This window comes from Schistocerca piceifrons, chromosome 3, assembly GCF_021461385.2.
Source record: "Schistocerca piceifrons isolate TAMUIC-IGC-003096 chromosome 3, iqSchPice1.1, whole genome shotgun sequence".
Classification (NCBI taxonomy): domain Eukaryota; kingdom Metazoa; phylum Arthropoda; class Insecta; order Orthoptera; family Acrididae; genus Schistocerca; species Schistocerca piceifrons.
In genome coordinates, this window is record NC_060140.1 from 881,000,107 (window position 1) to 881,021,672 (window position 21,566).

The window sequence follows — 21,566 nt, forward strand, 5'->3', positions numbered from 1 at the left end:
CAAAATACACTTTTAAGATTATATTTAACTTATTGCTTCAAGCATTTGTACATCATATCTTTTGAGCAGATGAATTACAATAGCACGTTTCTCATATGTAACATTACATAAGTTTAATTTTGGAGCAGCAGAAGGTATGGGTGCTCTTATAGTACAGCATCTCAACCAGAGTACTCCATTTTAATTTCAGATATTTGGAATTCATTTAAGTCATTATGGAGATGAGGAATTGAGTAAGTTCAACAAAATTTGTACAAATGAATAGTCATTTAACTATTTCCCTGAGACTCTTACAGAGACTCAACAGAAACCTACATAATGAAATATAATGAGGTATTCATTTTCCACTACACAACAAATAACATATCCTAAACTGTCAGAGACAGCAAAGGACTTGGAAGAGCAGTTGAACGGAATGGACAGTGTCTTGAAAGAAGGATATAAGATGAACATCAACAAAAGCAGAACGAGGATAATGGAATGTAGTCGAATTAAGTCGGGTGATGCTGAGGGAATTAGATTAGGAAACGAGACACTTAAAGTAGTAAAGGAGTTTTGCTATTTGGGGAGCAAAATAACTGACGATGGTCGAAGGAGAGAGGATATAAAATGTAGAGTGGCAATGGCAAGGAAAGCATTTCTGAAGAAGAGAAATTTGTTAACATCAAGTATAGATTTAAGTGTCAGGAAGTCATTTCTGAAACTATTTGTATGGAGTGTAGCCATGTATGGAAGTGAAACATGGACAATAAATAGTTTGGACAAGAAGAGAATAGAAGCTTTTGAAATGTGGTGCTACAGAAGAATGCTGAAAATTAGATGGGTAGACCATGTGACTAATGAGGAGGTACTAAATAGGATTGGGGAGAAGAGAAGTTTGTGGCACAACTTGACTAGAAGAAAGTAATAAAGACTATGGTAGGACATGTTCTAAGGCATCAAGGGATCACCAATTTAGTATTGGAGGGCAGCGTGGAGGGTAAAAATCGTAGAGGGAGGCCAAGAGATGAATACACCAAGCAGATTCAGAAGGATGTAGGTTGCAGTAGGTACTGGGAGATGAAGAAGCTTGCACAGGATAGAGTAGCATGGAGAGCTGCATCAAACCAGTCTCAGGACTGAAGACCACAACAACAAACTGCGTAGCCAGTTAAAGGACTTTACTTGCTGGACATACATTGCTGAGTGTATAGCCTGGTCAAAAAAGGTGTGTACAAAATGATGGGCGAAGCATTCTACCACCGTGTGCTATGAAGGAGACTGATAGAGCCATGGGAAATGTGTGAGGGAAATTAAGTAGAACTAACCATAGTCTTTATTACTGTTGCATATGGAAACAAAATACACAGAAACAAAGATGCTTGCGCATTCTACACAATACACATATGCAAAATGCACAGCTGTCCTTTCATGTGTGAACTTCACTTTAATGATAATAAAAATGTCAAAAATAATTAAAAGATTTGCTTCGGCCATAACCATAATACTTCTGTTAGAATTATTGCTGGACATATTATGCAACAAAAATGATTATACACTGCAAAATATCTTTATACAGTATTTTAATGAAATACGGAGTTGAATCTTTTTATTACTGAACTTGGTATATATTCCCTAATCACAGATTGCTTCTTCTGAGATTATATAGTTTTATGGTGTGCATTACTGCCTGCTGAGCAAAAACTGTTTGAATGTTTTGTTTTATTTTATTTTATACACAGCAGAAAATCATTATTGTTTAACTACAGAGTTATCTGCTTGACTTTTCATTTACAGATAAACCTTATCTAGAAAAAGCCATAATTACACAAATCAAAAAAAGTTTTGCATCAGTCCGGTTCCCAGAACTCCTGAAGATAGATGTTGATTGTGGACATTGTATCACAGACACAGTTCTTTTGACTGTTCAGAGATGTCACTAAACCCGCCCGAAGATGTAAACAACCATACATGAGCAGCGCCTATTAGACGGAGGGGGTCTGACAGGCGATCAGTTACAGTCATTCCACCAGGAAGGAGGTACAAGGCTCGTTTATTTATTTATTTACACGTCAAGTTCCATAGGACTAAAAATGGAGCAGAAAATCTCCATGGTCACGGAACATGTCAGTACATGAAATTGCAACATAAAAGTAACAACAGATAAAAATAAAATCTTTATGAACCCGAAAAAAGTCAATCCATAAGTTTAAGTAAACGCAATCAACAATACAACAAGAAATTTTTCAAGGAACTCATTGACAGAATAGAAAGAGTGACTCATGAAGAAACTCTTCAGTTTTGATTCGAAAGCACGTGGATTACTGCTAAGATTTTTGAATTCGAGTGGTAGCTTATTGAAAATGGATGCAGCAGTAGCACACCTTTCTGCACAAGAATTAAGGAAGTCAGATCCAAATGCAGGTTTGATTTCTGCCGAGTACTGACTTAGTTAAAGCTGCTTATTCTTGGGAATAAGCTAATATTGTTAACAAGAAATGACATTAAGGGATATATACATTGAGAGGCCAATGTCAAAATACCCAGACCCGTGAACAGGGGTTAACAAGAGGTTCGCAAACTTACACCACTTACTGCCTGAACTTCCCGTTTTTGAGCCAAAAATATCCTTTTAGAATTGGAAGAGTTACCCCAAAATATAATACCATACGACATAAGCAAATGAAAATAGGCAAAGCAGACTAACTTTCGTGTCAAATGATCACTCACTTCAGATACCATTCAAATAGTAAAAATGGCAGCATTAAGTCTTTGAACTAGATCCTGAATGTGGGCGTTCCACGACAGTTTACTATCTGAACATCTGGAAATTTGAACCGTTCAGTTTCACTAATCATTTGCCCACTCTGTGAAATTAAAATGTCAGGTTTTGTTGAATTGTGTGTTTGAAACCGTAAAAACTGAGTTTTACTGTGATTTAGTGTTAGTTTATTTTCTACATGCCATGAACTTAGGTCATGAACTGCACTATTTGAAACCGAGCCAATGTTGTGTGCAACATCCCTTACTATCGAGCTAGTGTCATCAGCAAACAGAAATATTTTAGAGTTACCCGTAATACTCGAGGACATATCATTTACGTAAATAAGGAACAAGAGTGGCTCCAACACTGATTCCTGCCCCCCCCCCCCTCCGCCCCCCCCCCCCCCCCCCCCCACACGTGGCTGTACCCCACTCAGACCTCAGATCATAGCCATTCTCAACATTGTGAATAATGACCTGTTGCTAAAGTAAGAGCTGAACTAATTGTGAGTTACTCCACGTATTCCGTAATGGTCCCAACTTCTGGAGCAGTAGTTTGTGATCAATATGTTCAAACGCCTTAGTTAAATCAAAAAATATGCTTAGCATTTCATGTCTTTTGTTTAACCCATCCAGTACCTCACAGAGAAAAGAGAATATAGCATTTTCTAAAGCAGAACGGTACATTTAACAGCAAATCGTGTGATATGAAATGATCAATTATCCTTACATATACAGCCTTTTCAGAAACTTTAGCAGACACTGATGGCATAGAAATAGGTCTAAAATTGTCTACATAATCCCATTCTCTCTTTTTATAAAGCGACTTTACTACTGTGTGCTTTAATCGTACTACTGAGTACTTTAATCATTCAGGAAACTGATCATTCCTAAATGAAAAATTACAAATATGGCTATATACAGGTCTAACATATACTTTAATATTCTGCTAGGCACTCCATCATAACCGTGAGAGTCCTTTGTCTTCAGTGATTTAATTGTTATTATTAATTATTGACTCAATCTCCCTCTTGCCTCTATCACAGAAGAGTATTTCAGACATCAATTTTGGAAAGGTGTTTACCAAGAAAGTTATATGATTCCCTAAAGAAACTAAATTTTTATTTAATTCACCAGCAATGCTCAGAAAATGATTGTTAAATACTGTACATACATCTGATTTATCAGTAACAAATATTTTTACTATGAACTGACTTTATATCGTCGACCTTGTGCTGCTGACCAGACACTTCCTTCACAGCTGACCATATGGTTTTAATTTTGTCGTGTGAATTGGCTATTCTATTTGCATAGCACATATTCTAGCTGCCTTCCTAATAACATTTCTAAGCACCTTACAATACTTTTTATAATGGGTTACTGTAGCTTGATTGTGAGTACTTCTGACATTTTGATGTAATTCCCACTTTTTTCTACAAGATATCCTTATCCCATTAGTCAGTCATCCGGGCTGCCTATTACTGCTAGTACCCCATTTAGAATGTTTGGGGGAGGAGATAAAACAGCGAGGTCATCAGTCTCGTCGGATTAGGGAAGGATGTGGAAGGAAGTCGGCCATGCCCTTTCAAAGGAACCATCCCGGCATTTGCCTGGAGCGATTTAGGGAAATCACGGAAAACCTAAATCAGGATGGCTGGATGCGGGATTGAACGGTCGTCCTCCTGAATGCGAGTCCAGTGTGTTCTAATGGAAAGCAACTCTCAAAGAGCATTATATTTATCATCTATGTTATCGGCACTATAAACATCCTGCCACTCTAGTCCCTTGACAAGGTTTAAAAAATGTTCTATTGCTGTTGAATTAACTTTCCTACATAGTTTGAAATTATATGTGACACTTGTTTGAGTAAAAAAGCCTTTAAGTGTTAAAATTTGTGCATCATGGTCTGAAAGGCCATTCACCCTTTTACTTACAGAATGCCCATCTAGTAATGAAGAATGAATATAAATACTGCCTATGGCTATGCTACTGTTCCCCTGCACCCTAGCTGGAAAAAACACAATCTGCATCAGATCATGTGAATTTAGGAGATCTACCAACATCCTTTTTCTTGCACCATCACATACAAAATTTATATTGTAGTCACCACATATAACTAATTTCTGTTATTTCCTACAAAGTGAATCAAGAACCTCCTCTAGCTTGAGCAGATACGCTCTGAAGTCAGAGTTAGGGGACCTATAAACAACAACAATTAGAAGTTTAGTTTCACTAAATGCAACTGCCCCTGCACAACATTGAGATATGTGGTCAATGCAGTGTCATGATACGTCTATGGACTCAAATGGAATACTTTTTTTTTACATACATAGCCACTCCCCCACCCCGCAAGGAACTCCTTGAAAAACAGCCGGCTAATCTGTATCCCTGTAAAGGAAGCCACTGAATTGTCAAATTATTTAAATGGTGCTCTGATACACCAGTAATGTCAGAGTCAACATCTATAACCAGTTTGCTAACTTTATCTCTAATACCTTGCATATTTTGAAGAAATATGATAATTCCTTCTCTACTTGGAAACACGACATGTTTGTAGTTCAACCATGCCTAGACAGTCAATGCCACGGTTCGACTGCATACACATTGTTACTTTGTGCCAGGAAGGGCTCTCAACAAGGGAAGTGTCCAGGCATCTTGGAGTGAACCAAAGCGATGATGTTCAGACATGTAGGACATACAGATAGACAGGAACTGTTGACGACACGCCTCGCTCAGGCCGCTAAGGGCTACTACTACAGTGGGTGACCGCTTCCTACAGATTATGGCTCAGAGGAACCCTGACAGCAATGCCACCATGTTGAATAATTCTTTTTGTGCAGCCACGGACATTGTGTTATGATTCAAACTGTGCGCAATAGGCTACATGATGCGCAACTTCACTCCCGACGTCCATGGCAAGGTCCGTCTCTGCAACTACGACACCATGCAGCTTGGCACAGATGGGCCCAACAACATGTCGAATGGACCACTCAGGTTTTGCATCACATTCTCTTCACTGATGAGTGTCGCATATGCTATCAACCAAGCAATTGTCGGAGACGTGTTTGGAGGCAACCCGGTCAGGCTGAACGCCTTAGACACACTGTCCAGAGAGTGCAGCAAGCTGGAGGTTTCCTGCTGTTTTGGGGTGGCATTTTGTGGGGCCGATGTATGCTGCTGGTGGTCATGGAAGGCGCCGTAATGGCTGTAGAATACGTGAATGCCATCCTCCAACAGACAGTGCAAACATATCGGCAGCATATTGGCAAGACATTCATCTTCATGGACGACAATTTGTGCCCCCATCGTGAACATCTTGTGAATGGCTTCGTTCAGGATAATGACATTGCTTGACTAGAGTGGCCAGCATGTTGTGCGGACATCAACCCTATCGAACATGCCTGGGATATGAAACTTCCTGGCAGATTAAAACTGCGTGCTCGACCGAGACTCGAACTCGGGACCTTTGCCTTTCGCGGGCAAGTGCTCTACCATCTGAGCTACCGAAGCACGACTCACGCCCGGTAACTGGCAGAAGTAAAGCTGTGAGGACCGGGCGTGAGTCGTGTTTCGGTAGTTCAGATGGTAGAGCACTTGCCCGCGAAAGGCAAAGGTCCCGAGTTCGAGTCTCGGTCGGGCACACAGTTTTAATCTGCCATGAAGTTTCATATCAGCGCACACTCCGCTGCAGAGTGAAAATCTCATTATGCATGCGATAGATTGAAAAGGGCTGTTTACAGACGGCATGACCCACCAACCACTCTGACAGATCTATTCCGAATCGCCGTTGAGGAATGGGACAATCTGGACCAACAGTGTCTTGATGAACTTGTGGATAGTATGCCATGATGAATACGGGCATGCATCAATGCAAGAGGATGTGCTACTGGATATTAGGGATACCTGTGTGTACAGCAATCTGAACCACCACCTCTGAAGGTCTCGCTATATGGTGGTACAACATGCAATCTGAGGTTTTCATGAGCAATAAAAAGGGCAGAAATGATGTTTATGTTGATCTCTATTCCAGTTTTCTGTACAGGTTCTGGAGCTCCTGGAACTGAGGTGATGCAAAACTTTTTTTTTTTCTTCTATGTGTCTACAAAATGGAAGGAATGATGTACTCTTAACTATGATCAATACGTCAGAAAATGGGCATGATTACTTTTGTAAAAGATGTTACTCATTGTTCAAGTTTATTGTCAGTATTTATTTTCTGTATAGTCCATTAGTGAACCAACAAGAAACCATCCTCTGTTTGATATAACAATAGATTATGTTCCATTGCTTCCTTTAGTGTATCAACATATTGCATTGCTTCACAATCTTTGCTCAGGTCCCTACAACACGATTCTAACCTGTCCTCTACGAAACTCCAGGCTATGCATTCCTTAAAAGCTGATGAATCCATTATTATCCTCACAGTAGACGAAGTATCTACCGCAGTGTTACTTGACAGACAACAATATGTTAGTGAAGGTCTATGGCAGCTGTCTGACACCTTTACACACAGTTTCTGCCATCAAGACACCATTCAAATAGACCTGCTCAATCCCTTCTTAAAACCTCAGGCCCCTCCCAAGGGCTAACACCCCAATTCACAAAACTTATTACCTCACCCAAATCATGGACCCCCACCTTTCACTTCCTAAGATCCACAGACCTAATCATTCTGGCCGTCCTATAGTTGCTGGCTTCAAAGAACCCACAGAACCTATATCAGTATTAGTCGATGAGTACCTGCAACCCATAGTACAAATACTTCCCTCCTATATTAAAGACACCAACTATTTCCTAAATCGTCTGAAATCCCTGCCCGTCCCACTTCCACCACACACCTTGCTTGTCATCATTGATGCCATGTCCCTCTACACAACATACCTCACGTACATAGTCTGTCTGCTGCTGAACATTTCCTTAGTCGGTGCCCAGCTGATTTCAAACTGTGACACCCTTCCTGCTCACCTTAATCAACTTTATACTTACCAACAAGTACTTCACCTTTGAGGGCCAAACATATAAACAGATCAGGGGTACAGCCATGGGAACCAGAATGGTTCCTTCCTGTGCCAACCTTTTCTTGGGTTACTTGGAGGTTTTTTTTCTGGAATCCATAAACCTTCAGCCTCCGATTTGTTTTGGTTTAGATACATTGATGGCATCTTTGCCATATGGACTCATGGTGATGCTGACCTGTTAAAATTCCTGGAATCCCTAAAAACCTTCTCCTAACTAAATTTCACATGGTCATATTCCGAATCCCATGCCACTCTCCTTCACATTGATCTCATCCTCACCAAAGGCCAGCTACGTATTTCTGTCCACATTAAACCTAGTAAGAAACAACAGTTCTTACATTTTGACAGTTGCCATCTTTTCCACATCAAACATCGCTCCCATACAGCCTTGGCATTCGAGGCAAATGGATTTGTTTGGATGCAGACTCTTTACAGAAGTACACTACCATTCTCACCTCAGTCTTCACTGGACATAATTACCCCACCAGCCTAGTTCAAATGTAGATTTCTCAGGCCATCACATCCAATCCTGGTACTGCTGACCCCTCCAACTAACAACTTCGGAATGCACCAGTGGTCACTCAGCATTATCCTGCTCTTGAATGTATTAATCATCAAGGCCATAACTTCTTAAAATCATGCCCTGACATGAAATCCTTTCTGTCTCACATTTTGCCCACCACGCCTAGAATAGCTTTTCATCAGCCTCCCAGTCTCTGCCATATCCTCGTTAGACCCTATGCTCCTCCTGCACCCATCTCCCTCCCATATGGGTATTATACCTGTGACTGTCCCTGCTGCAGAACTTGCCCTGAGTACCCTCCTAACACCACCTATACCAGCCCTGTAACTGGCAAAACACATCTATCAAAGGGAGAGCCATCTATGAAACGACACATCATATACCAGCTGTAAACACTATTTGGCCTTTTACATTGGCATGACTACAACCAAGTTATCAGTTAGGATGAATGGGCATAGGCACAGGGTGTATACCAGCAACACACAATATTCTGTTACAGAGCATGCTCTACAACATGACAGTCGTGACCTTGGTCCATGTTTCACTATATGCGCCATCTGGGTTCTTCCCCCAGACATCAGTTTCTCAGAATGCCGCAGGTAGGAACCAACACTACAACATGTCCTTGATTCTCGCCACCCACTTACATTAATTTCTTTCATCTCAACATTTCTCACGGTAACTATTCCTTCCTTCACTCTGTTTTAGTTTTCTACAGCTTCCATTTTCTGGTCTGTCTATTTTTGCTGTACCCCTCCCACCTCTGTTACAAATAATGCACTTAACTTTTCACTCTTATTAACTTGTGCATAATGTTTCTGCAATAATCTTTTCTGTCCTGGGTATTACCTTGTCACCCACCTTCAAGCCCTCATGTTTTCTAATCTCATCCAGTGCAATACCCAACAATCAGTCTTTCATTCTCATCCTGTCTGGTAAGTCTCCCTTGACTGGGGTTCGGGGTGACTTTTCTGAACTCTACCACTTTTCCTAAACCTCTCCAGTTCGTTCCCCTTCATCCCTTCTGCTCGAAGAAGAAGCCACTGGCTCTGAAAGCTTGCATTAGTAAAACCTTTTTTTTTTTTGTATGTGCGTTTTCCTGCCGCCACTTGGTGAGTAGATCTTTTATCTATTTATTACGACATACCCTTCAGTATTACATGCACCTAATGGTAGCTTTAATCAATTGTAGATATTCCAGCACAGTAACTAGAGACGAGGCAACAGTGCTTGAAAAGTGTATCGGATTATGCCACTATAGGCAGTTGTATAGGTCAACACACGCATAAATAGGAAAAAGAAATATCTCCACCACTATGCTATCTGATTTGTTTAGGTTACAAAGATCCATTAGTACCCAGTGATCAGCACATTCAGTCCAGGAGAAGAATTAACATTTTTTTACATTTGTGGCTCACAGAAGGGTGGCTATCAGGACAGAAAAGGGATGGAGACAGAAGTGGAACGATTATGGAAAAATAAAGAGCAATGTTTGTATCTGTAAAACAACATATACTCACACATATTCACTTCAGAGAGAGTTGCTCGAGACATATGTACATCACAGCCTTTTGAAGTACTCTTTACAAACATTATTAGTGTGACACATTGCTGGGCATCTTTGACAGGACAAGGCTACTTGGAATGAGAATTTGTTTACACATGTCCCTTTTATTGAGCCCAAACAAAATTTCCCTACACATACAAAAAGTCTTCGAAAATGATTATTTTGATCAACATATTCAAACATATCTGACATCAAGTTGTGTGCAAAGAGGCTACCGAACTTCTAATGGATCAAGATACCCCAGCGTTGTACTAATTCTAGAACATGACTTTAAAATAAAACATGAAAACAACAGTTAATATATATGTCACTCTCTATAAAATTCATTAAAATATAAAAAAATACAAAACATCATAAACTATATAATAAAAACTTTCAGTATAAATATTTGCATATAGGAACATTACTGACAGACAGCTAATGGCAAGATTTCACTGTGTCACCTAAAAAGTGAAGTGGTAATTTATGCGTATCTTTTTAAGCAATAAAATACAACTTCCATATGAATCTCAGTAAACTAAACAAATGTAACAGTTCTGCTGCACTTAACAGAAATGTCTGTCTTGTCACATGTAGCTATAAAAATAAAGACGTTTTATGAGCAACAAAAGTACTGTACACATAATTACATTACATACAACACAGTTCCAATAAAATGGAATGTACGCTGGCGTAAGTCTGTATTTCTTTACTATTATGTCATCCATGCTGCAATAAACACATCATGTCCACAGTGAAGTGGGAAGTATTCCTTCTACAGAACTTGGATTTGGGGTTAAAATTTCATCTTTCAGGAATTCTAAGGGGATGTTCACCAAGAAACCCTGAAGAGAGAAACAACAGCAATTAAATGCAGCACAGTAAAATGGCCAACGTCAACTATAACAAACAACAACTGAAGTAAATATTTCTTTTGTTACATATTCTTCAACAAAAGTGACTCTCACAGATTTCTGCGACATTTTCATTATTCCATGTTAAAGAACTATTACATTCATAATTGTTTGCAAAATTTAAAACTTCACCTCTGTTGAATTTGTACGCAAATACTATGGATGCAATACTATAATTAAAACCAAAATTTATCACTTAAAACAGATCTTTTTCTATGAAGTAGCATAGTTATTATGTGGGCAGACTGATAAACCAGGTACATTTAACAGGAAGGAGGTTCTTTAAATCACATCTTGTAAGAACTGAATGAGTACACTACATTCATCACATGAAGAACTGGTTATGAAATAGCCTTGTGTGTGTGTGTGTGTGTGTGTGTGTGTGTGTGTGTGTGTGTGTGTGTGTGTGCACACGTACTGTTTCTAAATTTTTATTAAAAATGAGAACTAAAGAACATCATTAAACAAAGTTTCCAGAATTTGCAGCACTTTTTTGGCCTATTGGTGACTGTAGATTAACTTGGATTCACCATAACACTCAAGACTCCAAACAAAACTGTGGAAAAAAGTTTCGGAAAGTTCTTCAATGAAAAGACTGTTTTGCTGAGGTGGACAAATCATGCCCACTGATTTATTGAAATCCCAATAATTATGATAGATTATTCAGAGAAATGCCTTTCATTTACTATACAACTTTCAAAAATTAATCCCTTCGTAAATGCCACACACAGAGTGATTCAAAAAAACTTTTACAAACTGATGTGGTATATCAGGCATACAAGTGTCAGTATTCATATAGGAACCAGGGGTCGCAAAGGCCACCCAGAGCTATTAAATGACATTGCAGTTACTTAGTCACATGGACACCCACTAGAGGAGATGCTGAACGTTTGGCCCAGACAAGCAGCTGACTTTGATGCTGCACTGAACGACTCACCGTCTGAAAGAAACCTCCTGCTGCTGCAACAATTCTGCCCACTAGGTTCTATAGTGCTGTAACATGTTTTATACACAAGGGCCTTCAGATCACCACCACCAGGAAAAAATCGATCGGGGGCATGTCGGGTGATCGTGGTGGCCATGTGACTGGCCCACTGTGACCAATCCAGCAGCCAGGAGAGGTCATCTGCAGATATGCCCGCACTTGTCTCTCTGTTCAGCTGATATTGAATGCTCCCGACCAGTAGGCATGGGAACATCATTCAGTATATCCGACAGAACTTCTCGCAAGAATATGAGATACATGCGACTTCAAGTTGGCTTGGGGGAATTTAGGGGCCAATTAAACAGTCTCCAAAGATGATAGTCTATACAGGGTGTTACAAAAAGGTACGGCCAAACTATCAGGAAACATTCCTCACACACAAAGAAAGAAAATATGTTATGTGGACATGTGTCCTGAAAACGCTTACTTTCCATGTTAGAGCTCATTTTATTACTTCTCTTCAAATCACATTAATCATGGAATGGAAACACACAGCAACAGAACGTACCAGTGTGACTTCAAACACTTTGTTACAGGAAATGTTCAAAATGTCCTCCGTTAGCGAGGATACGTGCATCCAGCCTCCGTCGCATGGAATCCCTGATGCGCTGATGCAGCCCTGGAGAATGGCGTATTGTATCACAGCCGTCCACAATACGAGCACGAAGGGTCTCTACATTTGGTACCGGGGTTGCGTAGACAAGAGCCTTCAAATGCCCCCATAAATGAAAGTCAAGAGGGTTGAGGTCAGGAGAGGGTGGAGGCCATGGAATTGGTCCGTCTCTACCAATCCATCGGTCACCGAATCTGTTGTTGAGAAGCGTGCGAACACTTCGACTGAAATGTGCAGGAGCTCCATCGTGCATGAACTACATGTTGTGTCGTACTTGTAAAGGCACATGTTCTAGCAGCACAGGTAGATTATCCTGTATGAAATCATGATAACATGCTCCATTGAGCGTAGGTGGAAGAACATGGGGCCCAATCAAGACATCACCAACAATGCCTGCCCAAACGTTCACAGAAAATCTGTGTTGATGACGTGATTGCACAATTGCGTGCGGATTTTCGTCAGCCCACGCATGTTGATTGTGAAAATTTACAATTTGATCATGTTGGAATGAAGCCTCATCCGTAAAGAGAACATTTGCACTGAAATGAGAATTGTTGGATGAACCATTCGCAGAAGTGTATCCGTGGAGGCCAATCAGCTGCTGATAGTGCCTGCACACGCTGTACATGGTACGGAAACAACTGGTTCTCCCGTAGCACTCTCCATACAGTGACGTGGTCAATGTTACCTTGTACAGCAGCAACTTCTCTGACGCTGACATTAGGGCTATCGTCAACTGCACGAAGAATTGCCTCGCCCATTGCAGGTGTCCTTGTCGTTCTAGGTCTTCCCCAGTCGCGAGTCATAGGCTGGAATGTTCCGTGCTCCCTAAGACGCCGATCAATTGCTTCAAACGTCTTCCTGTCGGGACACCTTTGTTCTGGAAATCTGTCTCGATACAAATGTACCGTGCCATGGCTATTGCCCTGTGCTAATCCATACATCAAATGGGCATCTGCCAACTCCACATTTGTAAACATTGCACTGGCTGCAAAACCACATTCGTGATGAATACTAACCTGTTGATGCTACGTACTGATGTGCTTGATGCTAGTACTGTAGAGCAATGAGTCACATGTCAACACAAGCACCGAAGTCAACACTACCTTCCTTCAATTGGGCCAACTGGTGGTGAATCGAGGAAGTACAGTACATACTGACGAAACTAAAATGAGCTCTAACGTGGAAATTAAGCGTTTCCGGACACATGTCCACATAACATCTTTTCTTTATTTGTGTGTGAGGAATGTTTCCTGAAAGTTTGGCTGTACCTTTTTGTAACACCCTGTATGTTAAGGGTAAATCTTCACTGTGAGGTATGCATACATGTAGCATGTGGGTTCACATCTGCCCTCGTATGCATGGTGTGAATGTTCATCACATCCTCGTGGAGAACACAGCCTTACTGGTGAGAGGACACTGTGATGCTTCGGTATGCAGCAGATTCCTAGAAAACTACCATGCAAATCCTGTGCGCTTGTAGTAGTTCCCCAGTTGCAATGCCTGGATGTGTTGGAAATGGAAAAGATGCACTTGTTCCTTGTGTACAATGCACCAGACAGAGGGTTGTGGGGTATCAGTGCTGCAGGACACATCTCGTGTACTTGTTGATGGCGTATGCTGCAGCCTTTTGAGAATGCGTTCTTTATCCCAACTGTCCATGTTGTCAATCGGTGACCAACATCCGGCTCGGGCACATGGAACGATCTGGTTTTGCACAATCAAAGATGCAAAGTGGCAAATAATGTGTGGTATGGCACCTTTCTATGGTGATATTTTGTATGTTACCATCAGATGGCTTCTTGTCCATTGTACTTGGCTGTGCCATACATCAAATGCATCTGAGGAAGTTCTACGTTGTGAATGGCAATAGGTCTCTACGCGTTCTGCGCAAGTTTGTAAAGCAGTGCCCTCTTGTGGCCGTAGTGCCCTTGACCCCAGTTCCAATTTGTATTCTTGTTGTATGCCTGATGTGCCATGTCAGTTTGTAACTTTTTTTTATCACCCTGTACATATGAAATAACAGGGCAATTGATTTTTAATAAGTGTGAGAAGAAAAGCAGCCATCAGTTTGATCCAACATCACAGTGCTGGTCATGTTGAAGGTGCTACAGCTTTGCCAATTATATGGATAGCTGTAGCTTAATATCAAATATAAATCAGCAAAGTGTGGTCTTTTTCACTTTATGAGTTAAATACTGGACTGAGTGCAAATTGAAATCTGATTTGTAGCCTGTTTACACCAATCCACACTACTATTTTTTTGAATGAAGAATCAATAAAGGTACACGTGGCTCAGTGGTGAAGTGTCAAACTACAAATTCAGTATCTCAGGTATGGTCTCCAGTCACTCTTAGAATTTTAATCTGTCTCTTATCACTTCTTCCACCTCTGGCAATATTTGTTGACGTGGAAAATGCCAAGCTGTGCCATGCTTCATAATCCTTGTTGAATTGTAGCTTACCCTATTACTGACTGGGGAGTCAGTTGAAAGGTCAGAGAAAGGCAAAAGCATACTACGTCCAAAAGGACCAAGACTAATAAAGAAATATTCAAAACTATCTCTGGGTTGATAACAGCTTTACCTTTTTAAAAATAAAGATAGCAGCCTTTTATCTATGAACTTAAGTAAACTGAACAAAAAATAAATGGATGCCATTACATTCTGAAATGGTCTGAGTACAAAGAACAGTTTGCCTGGACAGTTCTAGACATGAAACAATATGTCTTAATAAAAATCGAACAACCATTTTCATCACAGATACTTGGTAAAAAGGGTTAAAGACCTAACAAAACATGTTTTTTTCTGTCTGTTTCTCTGTCGTATTATGTACTTCTGTTACACTCAATTGAACCACACAACACACTTTAGATAATCATTGTTAATATTATCAGCACAGTACCTGGACATTCTCCAGCATTGCCTCCGCACTGGAAGGATCTGTGTCAGAAAGAGACAGTTCTTCCTGGAATTTTTTCAGTTTTGAGAAGCTAGTGGCCTGATCTGAAGGAATGCAACGGAATACCTGTGAATGAAAATTAATTGATGTGTTAGTCTCAAACTGTCAAAAACTGCAGAAAATAGCTGCCTATTTGTATCCTATTTCTGGATAGAAAGAATGACAATTTTATCAAATTATAACTTTTTGTTACACATGAATATAATTGGACAAATGGATAATATGGAAAAAAGGCACCAAAATTAAAGTACATTATTATTATAAAATCCAACAACTGCTTAGGAAAGAAAAGAGTAAGGAATATAAACAGTGATGAAGTTTTTTGTCAGACAGTGAATGTATCATACAGGCTGTTTTGCAGATTAAGTGTGCAACTGTTGGAGTTTCATGTATATAAAACAGCATACAAGTGAGTGCACTGCCCTGTAATAGATGTGATGGCAAACCCGCCTATACTAAGTTCCAAACTCTCTATTATTATAATGGATGGGCATTGTAGGTAATTTCCATTACTGTTTCAAACTTCCATAAGATACAACTTGTACATGCCCAGTAAAAATGTTACTGCACCCTAGTATTCTTTTGTTATTTTCAGGCTGTGAAATTAATGGAATTTGACAGGTAGTAGTTAAATTATAACATAGAGAGTATTAACACTTAGAAAGATTATGGGTAAACAAACAATGAGCTGGCTAAGTTCAAACTGTATGAAGTAGAAACACCAGAAATTTCCATTAACTGTTAATCTTGGACACTAACCTGAATGTAATACTGAGATTGCAACGATTCTCCAGACTTATTCTGAATAACTACGACCAGGAGATTAAATTATTATGGAGGTTTTGGAATAACAAATAATCATACAATACAGTTTTTCATCAGCGCATGTGTCTAGGCCTACTTCAGTTAGAACTTCTTGACTGAGGCCCCATGGTTGATATATCAAACTTTCCCCTGGTGTTTCATCTTTGAATGCGGGGAATATCCATAACAGTTGCCATTTTATCTCCAAAAACGTCCTCCACAGGTGGAGATGGAAGTCGGGGGAATAATTTTATGTATCAACCACAGCCTCTCGAGCCCCGTAGTTGAACTGATGACAACTGAAGCCAATAATTTCTTTTGAAATTTTGTGGAATTGTGCCAGAGAGAGAGAGAGAGAGAGAGAGAGAGAGAGAGAGAGAGAGATATTCATCAGTCATAAACTGGTCTCCATTGTGATACAAATGTCTCTCTTTACATCTGACAATTAGTTTCATCTGCACATAATAAAAGTAGTTCATTCAGCTGTAATAATTCATACCATGAGCTGCACTATCCCTTAATGTGTCAAAACTTGTCATTTTTGTTGAAGTTTTGTCAGACTGTGTCAATAAACAAATAACTTTAATATGGTTCCTGCCAGCAGTACCTCTAAAAAGCAATAACAAATGTCCAGAAGCAACAAACAGTCATTCCATTACTCAATTGCAGAGACATGCAATGAGACATCCGAAAGTTGGTGGTTACGTAGTGACCCCCACCCCGCCCGACCAGATGTATTGTTGGAATCCTCTCAAGACAATCCTGCAAGGATAAATTTAAAGAACAAAATAGACTGATAGTATCTTTATAAATATAAGACATACAAGGTGGCCAGAAACAGTCAGAAAAGCTCGTTAGGGTGTTGCAGTGTAGGTTGTGCTGAGAAATAACTGTTAACAAAAATTTTTGCTGCGTTAGGCTGTTTCCGAGTTAATTAGCATTGAAGTTAGCCAAGCAGGCAGCTGTATGTGAAAATTAAAGCAAGCAGCCCATCAGAGACTGTGTGATCAAATGTATTCTTTGCTCAATTTCCTAAAATGAAACATGAGAGTGATACAAAAATTGGACATGGGGGCAGTAGTAAGAATTGAATGTGAGCTAAAGGCTGAGCAGTCTCATGTGCTACTATCTTCACCAATGGTTCCCATACTTTTCCTCCGATGGAACATCTTGAGAACCATGGTAGTTTCATATAACACTTCGTTTGTATTGAAGGTTAATGAAATTTTAAAACATGAGAAAATCTTGTGTTATTCAGTGATTACTTCATTTTTAAATCATAACTAATAACATAGAAATCCATATATTTATGAAACTACTGTGTTTTTCAGAATAAATTGCAATGCATTATTAAACAAGGATTTGCATGACCATAATCCAAGGAAAAAGGATTACTACCACATAGATAACAAAAGAATAAAACTATGAGGGTACTTCAAAAGCAAATTACACATATTAAGGCAGGCTAAGTACCTCATATTGCATGCTGCACTACACATCAGAGTAAAACAGATACATAACACTATTTTTGAACAAAGCTGCCAAGTTCTTGTGAACAATGGTCAGCATGTTCTATCAAACATTCAATTCCTCAATGACGGACATCTGCTCCTCAGTCAGAGCCTTTCAGAAACCGCTATTTGAACATCATTGTTGTTGGAAAATCTGTGATTGCTCCAAATTCCTTTTCAATTGCCTGGACACTGTCATCCATGGTCGATGTCAATGGCCTTCTGTACCGACCAGCATCAAAAATGCCTGTATGTCCTTGGTCAAACTGTTTGCATCACTTCAGCAATCACTTCAACATGGCTATACCCAACACTGAAGTTCTGGTAGTGTATGGACTAAATGCACAGTGAATCTGTGTGCAATTTAGGCTTTTTGGCCATGTGAATTATATTGTCCCATGTACTTCAACTTCTCAGTACATTAAAAGTTATTGTGCCATTTCATTTGCATGCTGTGATGCCCCTGTTGACCATACCACACTGAAACTGTGTCTGCAGGTAACATAAAACATGTATGCTCTTCTGAAAATGTACCGCTCTTGTTGTGCAATGGTCTTACTGAGGGAAAATATGAGCAACTTATTTTTTGAAGTCCCTTCGTAATTTATACAGATTCTGTAAATGCCAACAAAATTCTTTTCAACTTGCTACCTCAGTCTTTAAAAAATATAGATAAAGTACATGATTTCAGAAATAAACAAAAGTATTTTCTAATCTCTGCCAATCACTCAGTGTTATCAAATATCGAAAAGCCCAGTACTGAAGGGATGCAGAAATTGAGAGAGTTTCAATCCTGAAATATATGCACATTTATCACGCTACAATTTCTGGTGATGTATATGAATGAGTAAACATGTAGATTTATATGGTTTTCTGTTATTAATTCATGTCAGATGATGTTATTCTGTGAACTCATGTTTACGTGATGTATTCCAGATATTTTTCTCTGTCTGGGTTTGTGCATATTCTGTTTGATTTATTCGTTGGGCTATGGATGGTGTTGGGGCATAGCAGCCGATGTTCTGACATTAGAGCAAGTGCAGACTGATTTAATCACTAACTGCTGCTCTGTGGAAAAAGCCAATGGAAGATTCTGTGAACAAATAATGAACAATGCTATACAAGAGAACATTGAACTTTGATGTGTAATTTAAGGAGTCTCTTGTCTGAAGTTTTGGGATAGAGTTCTCTTTTAAGAGTATTGCAAGAGGTATTGTATGTTGTGGTGACTGTGTCTGTAAATAAAGTTAACGAGAACTACTGATTTAAGTAGAATGGGTAGATAAATGTAGTGTCTAATGTACAACCATTCAAGTACTGTGCAAAATTACTGCGAAAGTGTCACAGTCACAATTTCATGCAATATCCCTACTAACAAATTTGTGTGGGATGCGCACGCACGCACGCACGCACACGCACGCACGCGCACGCGCGCACGCGCACCGCGCGCACGCGCACGCGCACGCGCACACGCACACACACAGCTACTGTGTCTCTGAGCACTGAGGCCTAACTCAGAGCCTGGAGATAGCCTGAAGATGACACTGGCTGTGTGTGAGTTGTGCACAACATATGAATATATATGTGTGTTTTTCTAAATCTGACTAAGGGTTTTAGCTGATAGCGCTGTCAACTTTTATTGTACTTTTAAACTGCCTGCCTGCCACTCTATGCCTCCTTTATGTGGTGAGTAGCAATCTATCTTAATTAATTTTGTTGTTAATGCCGAATTAAAATACAACTGGTGTTCACAAATATGGCAACGGGGGAATGGGAGACATGTTTTGGTGAGATATTGTGTTATACTTTGAACTGATAAGTGATTAAAAATGAACACGATTAACAGATTAAGTACTCCAGGAAGATTAAGTAAAGTGCTTAAAATAAATTATCACGTAACTGATACCATTGCATATGAAGAACTGCTGGCTCTATCTTTTCCTTGAAACTGTTTACCTATTTTTTAAAAAGAGAGAGAGAGAAACAGAAAACGTAGCTTGTATACAAGAATAATCAGGAATAATTCAAGGTCTTGTAAGAGACTTGATTAATACAAATTTAATGGATCATTTTTATCATTTAGAAAGTATATGATTCATTACAAACCTCCTCATAAATTTTGGTGTTGTCAGTGGATATCCTTTTCCACACATTATTGAAGAACTGGTGACTCACTGGGTCCATAATGTCTTCCTCTGAGAGTTTTTGCCTGTTTTTCAGAAGACCAAGATGTTCTCTAAAAAGCTGCTTTCTAAGTGAAGCTGCACATCGTCCAACCTTGTAAGGTTGTCCATTCATTACACCGTCTTCCAATTCTATATCCTACAGGCATGCAATTATCAAGGTAGCGTTAATGAAAACAACTACAGTAAAATGTATTCTACATATCAAACACAAATGGTTGAAAATACAAAATTTACGACTTCATTGTTATATGTCTAAATCTCTTTTCATTTAATTTCTTATACTGCATGTAATTTATAGGTACGCTATTACAATGTAGCCATAATTCACTATGAGCAATAGTTTTAGCAGACTTTCAGTGGAGAAAACACACACACACACACACACACACACACACACACACACACACACACACACACACACACACACACACACACCCCCCTCTAAGAGTATGTAATTTTATATATTTTTTTGCAAGTTTCAGGCATTATTAGCATGCAAGTGCGATTCTAGACATTAACAATGTAGAACTTTCAAGTTGTAGCTAAGCAGTCGCAGGAGTCAAGTGCTGTGTTTGTCTGTCTGTAAGAGAAGTTATACTTGAATTTGTGTGGATGTAGAGGGAATGCAAAGGCACCATGATCACAAATACACAATATGAAGTGTGTTAATATTAGTATTAGTGCCCAAATTCTCAAAGTGGATATAATTTTGAGCAAAATGTCAAAGATGAGTATTTACTAAAGTTGGAAAACAGAGAGAGAGGGAGGGAGGGGGGGGGGGGGGGGGGGGGAGAGAGAGAGAGAGAGAGAGAGAGAGAGAGAGAGAGAGAGAGAGAGAGAGAGAGAGAATCAAATGTGATGGAGACCTGAATAATGATTATAATTACTAAGTGTTCCATGCACATGAAATTTGTGGATATTTCAGCAAGGAAACAGAAATGAAATAAATTATGAATGTGGGTGGGGTAACAATGATCAGAAGTGAATTTACACTATCAAAATTATAAAATAAAAATCTCTGATTTGGAGATGTCTGAATCAAATAACAACAGGAAAGAAAAATTAAAAATACTGGCATTTAGGGCACAATCGCATTGTTGTCTGAATAAGGGCCAGCCATGATGTGTAAACTTCATGCGAGCAGCATGTGCTGTCTAAGCTTTGCTCAGTCCTTCCCAGAAGTATTCGGCACAATGTAACACTTCATTGAATATTGCAGTGTGGCATTTTTTTGGCCAGCACAACTCTCATCAGTTCGGCAGAATCATGGTGTCACTGCTGTTTCCTGTTCACTATTTGTTCACAGTATGAAGGACGTTCACTGACATAGTTGCATTCCTGGCCAGGTGGAGGATTTTCTCTACCTAGGGACTAAGTGTGTTTGTGTCGTCCTCGTCATTTCATCATCATTCACGAATGTGGTGAGACTGGACTGTGTAAAGATTGGGAATTTGTATGGGCACTGACAATTGCGCAGATGAGTGCCCCACACACCAAATATCATCATCATCATCATCATCATCAGACCCAATGGCTGTTTGCACAAAAAGAGGAAATCTAGTGACCTGTCCTCACAAGCCTTTAAAAATGAATGGAAATCACAGGGGAGACAGAAAAGAATTCTTAATATATGTTATGCAGTCTCATAAGTGATGGGTATTGCAAATTTGCTGTGAAACTATATTACAATACCATGAAGAAATAATTTAAAGATTTAGTTGACAATGAAAGACCAAAAAATACAAACATTTAGCAGACAGGATT

The 21,566-nt window shown here is 39.5% G+C and overlaps 1 protein-coding gene across 2 annotated transcripts in view; it reads right to left on the bottom strand.

Moving 5' to 3' along the window:
* Window positions 1-9,774: 9,774 nt before the first annotated feature.
* Window positions 9,775-21,566, bottom strand: part of LOC124788227 (phospholipase D1) — a 180,664-nt gene continuing 168,872 nt past the window's right edge. For both annotated transcript variants that reach the window (XM_047255408.1, XM_047255409.1), the window contains 3 exons: window positions 19,723-19,938; window positions 15,245-15,367; window positions 9,775-10,674 (listed from right to left, as the gene is read on the bottom strand). In XM_047255408.1, coding sequence (XP_047111364.1) covers window positions 10,573-10,674; window positions 15,245-15,367; window positions 19,723-19,938 — 441 coding nt within the window. In that variant the 3' untranslated portion in view covers window positions 9,775-10,572. The remainder of the gene's footprint in view (window positions 10,675-15,244; window positions 15,368-19,722; window positions 19,939-21,566) is intronic.